Source organism: Stereum hirsutum (genome assembly GCF_000264905.1).
Source record: "Stereum hirsutum FP-91666 SS1 unplaced genomic scaffold STEHIscaffold_19, whole genome shotgun sequence".
In the NCBI taxonomy this organism is placed as follows: domain Eukaryota; kingdom Fungi; phylum Basidiomycota; class Agaricomycetes; order Russulales; family Stereaceae; genus Stereum; species Stereum hirsutum.
Window position 1 is genome coordinate 946,872 of NW_006763149.1, and position 6,000 is coordinate 952,871.

The 6,000-nt window shown below is 51.1% G+C and overlaps 2 protein-coding genes across 2 annotated transcripts; one reads left to right on the plus strand and one right to left on the minus strand.

The window, feature by feature from the left end:
• Positions 1–2,059: 2,059 nt before the first annotated feature.
• STEHIDRAFT_135154 (P-loop containing nucleoside triphosphate hydrolase protein) lies at positions 2,060–4,075 on the plus strand (the record flags this gene model as incomplete). Its single annotated transcript, XM_007310227.1, has 5 exons — positions 2,060–2,302; positions 2,359–2,842; positions 2,896–3,206; positions 3,261–3,324; positions 3,387–4,075. The coding sequence occupies 5 exons, from the start codon at positions 2,060–2,062 to the stop codon at positions 4,073–4,075; spliced, it is 1,791 nt and encodes a 596-aa protein (XP_007310289.1).
• A 219-nt stretch (positions 4,076–4,294) lies between these two features.
• Positions 4,295–5,011, minus strand: STEHIDRAFT_115668 (uncharacterized protein; the record flags this gene model as incomplete). Its single annotated transcript, XM_007310228.1, has 3 exons — positions 4,295–4,381; positions 4,451–4,519; positions 4,583–5,011. The coding sequence occupies 3 exons, from the start codon at positions 5,009–5,011 to the stop codon at positions 4,295–4,297; spliced, it is 585 nt and encodes a 194-aa protein (XP_007310290.1).
• Between the last annotated feature and the right edge of the window lie 989 nt (positions 5,012–6,000).

The window sequence follows — 6,000 nt, forward strand, 5'->3', positions numbered from 1 at the left end:
CAGGATCGTAAGAAACCCTAAGAAACATAGGCTTTTGGGCACGTCGTGACTCGTGAGGTAAGTATTCCCGCTACTTTAGTAGTGGGTCTTACAGGAAGTATCGTTTGGTTTTTGGCGGAGAATCGTGCAATTCCCTTACATGGAAATTGCTGAGTCAGAATCGGATCGGATCTTCCGCGCTCCTTCCGCGCTCATCATCGCACGTGCAGGCTCGGGTGCATTTGTCTACTGTACAGTTGTGGCTGCCTCTCGCGCGTCGCCGTCTTCGTTCTGCTTTGCTTTCTGCAACGTCGTCCATCTTCGCCCATTCGCGCTACATCCAATATCATCGCTTTCTGTCTTGCTATCACTCCTCCCTCGCTCTCTGTATTCAGCCGTTTCGAGGCCTTGATGTGCTCATTCTCGTAGAAGTTACTCCGAGATCTCTTCGCGCTTTTCGCTACTGCACAAAACACAGCAAACTCTCAATGTTGCTCTCAGAACCTTCCCGCTACTCTGTTCGCTCTGAGATCTTGTAATTCTTCCCACTGATTGTGGCTCTTACCATTCACATAAGTTTTTTCTCGGTCATATCGGGAACTTCTGGTGTGGACTGGATACCTGTTCGCCCTCCACATGGGATGGGTCTTCTATACGGCCTGATGCCTCGTGTACGTCCCTTTTCCTTCTCATACATTGTCTGTCTTATGTGCTTTCGCCTCGTAGTGTTTCTCGTTACAAGTGATTGTCGCCCTCCATCTCCCACTGCTCGACCACCTCGGTCTTGAGCAACCACCTGCCGCCCAAGTGGGCTCTTCTGCTTCCCATGTGGGACGATTTACTGCTGCCCATGTGGGTTCTTTGTCTTCTGCTCCTTCGTCCGTCCGTTGCTGCACCTACCCATTCGTCGATGTCTGTTGATTGTAGTAATACCTGTGTATAATATTTTTGTCTCAGTTGATGGCTATTGTCAATTGGATATAGTCTCTGCTGCCCCTTCCGATACTTTGTGCATGGTTGCTCCTATATTTTGATCAACAAGCATTTGTTCCCGGTCCCTGATGATAGTTCGCTGTGCATGCATGCATCCCAATCACCAGTCAAAGAATACTGAAAGCTCGCATCACAGCACTTAGGAAGGAATATTCATGTAGTCGGCTGAGCCTTAAAATGAATGTGCTACAAAGCTTTCGTCAAAACACGAAGGTTAGCCGCAGCTTACTCTCCCATTATTTGAGCAAATATCAATTATTATGTTCCGTGAAGTTGCATTGTCTGATGCACTGGTTGGGTAGTACGAAGCATTACAGCGAGTTTCGAAATGATACGGAACTCCATCTTTCGCATTTTGGCTCAGCCACAGCTCGGCAGTGACGGATCATGCGCGGCACGGGAATTTCCGCAAGGCTTGCCTGTGTGTGGCCCAATGCACAAAGTGCTCGATGACCTTTCAAATTCCTGTGCGTAAATAAACAGGGAACCGAGAGGAACATATGGGAGGGAGGAAATTACCCAATTATAGAATATTGATGAGTGCTAGATTCACATAATGTTCTTCAAAGGTTTTGGTGTGCGTGCAGGCTTCTGGCGACAAGCATGGGGCAAGTCATCACTTGACAGTTTCTTCTAAGGTCGTATTTCTGTGAAAATATTGCCGTATAGACATTTGTACTTATGGATGTATTTTACAGAGCTTTCTTCTTGATTACACTGACGGACAGAGCGAGAAACATGGATGGCCACAGTTGGGCCACAGCGGTTATACAAAACGGTCCAGACAAGTTCGCGGAGACCTCCGTGCCGTCGCAAGCTCCGTCGCTGCCGAGCTGTGGCTGAGCCAAAACGCGAAAGATGGAATTCCGTATCATTTCGAAACTCGCTGTAAAAGTCAGTTCGTGGTCATCCTTCCAAGTAGCGGGACCTGCCGTTCACCGGCCTTACGCCTGCGTTATCTAAATTTGGTTGAGGGAGAACGAGTCAAATGTGAGCACTCTGCTAGACTTGCGAAATCTCGCTCCTGAAGATATAGATCGCTACAAGACCGTGAACCACTCTGTGGCTTATCACAAGTCAACAAACCATGATGCTCCGACCAAAGTCATGTCCTTTTATACTTCTTGCCAAACCCAGAAGGGCACACTACACCACATCCGTCACGCATGGGTCACCCCCGCTCATCCACATCCCAAAATCCAAGGTATATCGTTTCGGAGACCCAAATAACGCCCGACCTATTTTCCATGACCTCGATTGGACAGTACGCGAAGGAGAATCATGGGCCGTCGTAGGCTCAGGGTCAGGCGAGAAGACGGCTTTATTGGAGGTGTGTACTTTCCCCTTCACTTCACGGAAGATCACGTTGTGTTCTGAGCGGCTCAGACTCTCATAGGGCATTACCGTGTCGCACCCTCTCCTCCCGGTGGCCCGTTCCCTCTTTTCACATCCCAAAACTTAGAGTCGACTCGTCCATTGCACGAACTTGTAACGCTAGTGAGCTTCGCTCATCGACCAAGAGCATCAGGTGGCGCTTTCTACGACTATACCGCGCGCTATGGAGCTGTCCGCGAAGAAGATCGGGTCACACTCCGTCAGAGTATGTTTCCTGAACACTCCACCAGCAATCCCGATCATCCTCCACTCTACTCTATCGAAGAAACATCGAAGTCGTCCAAGGACGGGATGGCAGAGAAAAAAAAGCAGGTGGAGAGGCAGAAGAAGTTCGAGGAGTGGGTCAGCAAGTTGGGATTAGAGCAGTTCTTGGATCTTCCGTTCATTGCGTTGAGTAATGGACAGACGAGGAGAGCGAGGATTGTTAAGGCGTTGCTGGATAGTCCGGAGTTGTTGTTGTTAGACGAGCCTTTGAGTGAGTGGTTTCTCGTATATTCCAAATGTCTGATGCTTAGATGATGCTTTCAGCTGGATTGGATATCGACACGCGGCCCATGCTCCTAGAAATGCTTCATGCTCTACACGAGTCACGAAATCCGCGCGTCATCATGGGCCTGCGGTTGCAGGACCCTATTCCGGAATGGGTATCTCACCTTGCGTTGGTGAGGAGTGGAAAGGTTACTGCTGGACCGAAGGCGGATATACTGGTAGAAACCGAAGAAGCGAGGCATCAGGAGAAGGAGAAGAACTATGCTGTTGGAATGTCTGGTGCAACAAAAGGCGAAGGGCGGGCGCTGATAGAAATGAAGGACGTGAATGTGAAGTATCACGAGCGCCACGTAGGTACTTGATTGTGTCCTTCGTATACATACCGCACTAAAGTCTGTCGACAGGTCTTGAAAAACATCAACTGGACGATCCGCACCGGTGACCGGTGGCACCTCCAAGGTGCAAACGGTCAGTCTTTCTGATGAACGGTGGCCTCTCTTATCTTGCTCACGTTCGCTCGACAACCACAGGCTCCGGAAAAACCACCCTCTGCTCCCTCCTCACCGGTGATCATCCTCAATCCTACACTCAACGCTCTCCGTCCATCTTCTCCCTCTTCGGCTCCCCAAGACGCTCTCACGCCCTCACGATCCTCCGCACCCGTATCGGCGTCGTTTCTCCCGAACTGTATAATGCTTGGCCGCGAGCGAGACCGATGACGGTATGGGAGGCTGTTGGCACCGGGTTCGACGGAGGGTTCGTCCCATTGGGTGATATGGGCTTGGGAGTAGGGTTGAACGGAGTATTGAATACAGAGGAAAGGGCATGGAGAGAAGGGAGGGTGAGGGAAGTTCTAGAGGGCCTTGGGCCACATACTTGGGGATCTGTTCCAGAAGCGAGTCAAGCTACTGACGCGAAGGCATCGGAAACGAAGTTCGAACACAAACTGTTCTCGAGTTTGTCGGCAGGTGAACAGAGCGTCGTGCTCCTTATGCGGGCTCTGGTAGGCCGACCGGAATTGGTGCTCTTGGATGAGGTATGGGCGGGGATGGACGAGGGCATGATCGAGGCTGCGAGGCGGTATCTGAGGGAGGGTGGAGGCGTAGGTGCAGAGCAGGGTGTTGTTGTGATTAGCCATTGGGAGGATGAGGTTCCGTGGGGCGTTGAGGATGGCGTGAGAAGATTTAGGCTGGAGGATGGTGCTGGGAGAGAGGCTTAGCGATATCCAGAGGCTCGGAGGCTTGGGGTAAAAAAAAGGTTCACGGCAATATGCTTATACGTATATCTTATGGTGCGCCCACGAAGAACATCGAACCCAATATATTGATTACTGAGCACCATGTATGGTTATTATAGTAATATTGTCCATATGCATCACACGCGATGAAAGAAAACACTGTAAACCATCCCAAAATCCGACGATATAAATCGGAACGAATCAGCAGCTGACGCTCTCCGAGGTGTTCAAGACGACTTCGGTCTGCACGTCTCCGTTGTCGTACGCAGTTTCGTTCTTCCAGCCAATCTATGCATTGCTCAATGTCAGCAACCCTTAGACTACTTGGACGATAAACAGGGAGAAATCTGTACATACAGAGTAAACACCAGTGGTGCCAGTGATTGGCTTCGCAGCCCAGATTCCGCTACCATCGGCGTGGGAGAGCTACAAAGACGCACGAATATCAATGTCTATCCCGTCGAAGAGGTCAGTGAGCACAAAACTTACCGTAGTGCCCACAGTCGAAAGCGGGGAGGAAGACCACGGCGCCGGTGCGCCCTGTGTGAAGGAGGTGGTCGTACTGCCCGCGGGCAAGCTTCCCAGGGCACTCTCCTCGACCCACTCAAAGTTCCACGTAATCCCATCTGCCTGGGCAACCAACGCGCCCACCAGTCCGGCATTCGGGCAATCTTGGACGATCCCGCCGTTCCCGTCGAGGTGAGCCGAGATGGTTTCGCTGTCAGTGGCGACCATGGTCATGCCATAGCCGTAAGAGCCTTGAGTGAGACCGATGTAACCGGTGCTTTGACCGTAGGGGGAGGTGGAGGAGTAGGTAAGAGCGACAGGAGAATTGCTTTGGCGGGGGGTAGGGGTCGCGAGAGCAAACGCTGGGAGGAGGGAGGCGAGGAAGATGAGAGGGGCGCTGGTGAGCTGCATTATGGTGATGATTATGAGATGTAAAGTGAAGTGAAGAGGTTTAAAGGAAGGTGTATGCGGTGTATGCGTTTCGAGGAAAAACGGATGGCTCTCGAAGGTACGCTAGTCTTGCCTTTATACATGTTTAGAGACGGAGCTTCCGTCTCGTAACCGCCTCAAACCCAAAGGGTTAAAGGCTACATCTGCCCGTTGATGCATGTGGATCAGATGCGTTGAAGCATAACTTTGATGTGAACAAAAAGGTAGAGGGCCTGGGCGAGTCTTGTACGTGGGCCACTTTCACAACAACAAAGTTCGTCGAACGAATCATCAGCGCGGGGAATTAGGCCGCCGATCGCGGAACACGAAGCTCGGAAAGCAGTGCGTTTGCTCACTAGACGTCCAAGCGCTGTGAGCCATTGGGCCTGCCTCGAACTTGATTTGCTATGGATCAGAGTCGGTAATCCCGAGAAATGCCAAGCCCGGCGGAAGTTGTCCACCGTTTCGAACGGTTCCAACTTGTCTTCGATGAAGCGGTGAACCAACGGTGAACTCTGGCCTGGCGGCTGTCCACAATTTGGCCACCGATACTGCCGTTTGCATAGAAGACTGAACGCACCGTTTTTTTTCGCGCCGGGCGTCTGATCTCTAGGTGACCGTGACGACGCGGTCCGTCAGGGTCCGTCGAGCGCCGACCATCTTTCTTGGGCCACAGTACGACTATGTAGTAAGTTACTGCCGTTGTCGAGGCCGGTCAGTTTGTATGCCTAGTGAGGTAGGGAGCATGAGTTTAAGGACTCAAAAGCATAGAAAAGCTACTGGTTGCGTCGAAACCACTCAGACGAGATCACTTATATCCTTGTGGTTCCATACAGAGGTAAATTTCTACCAAAGCAACTGTGGCACCAATAGATTCAAGCCGACTCGCAACCGACTCGCATACTTACCAAGTCAACACGATGCCCTGAGATGAAGCAAATTATATCGCAATTGTCTGCATCTTGTATGAC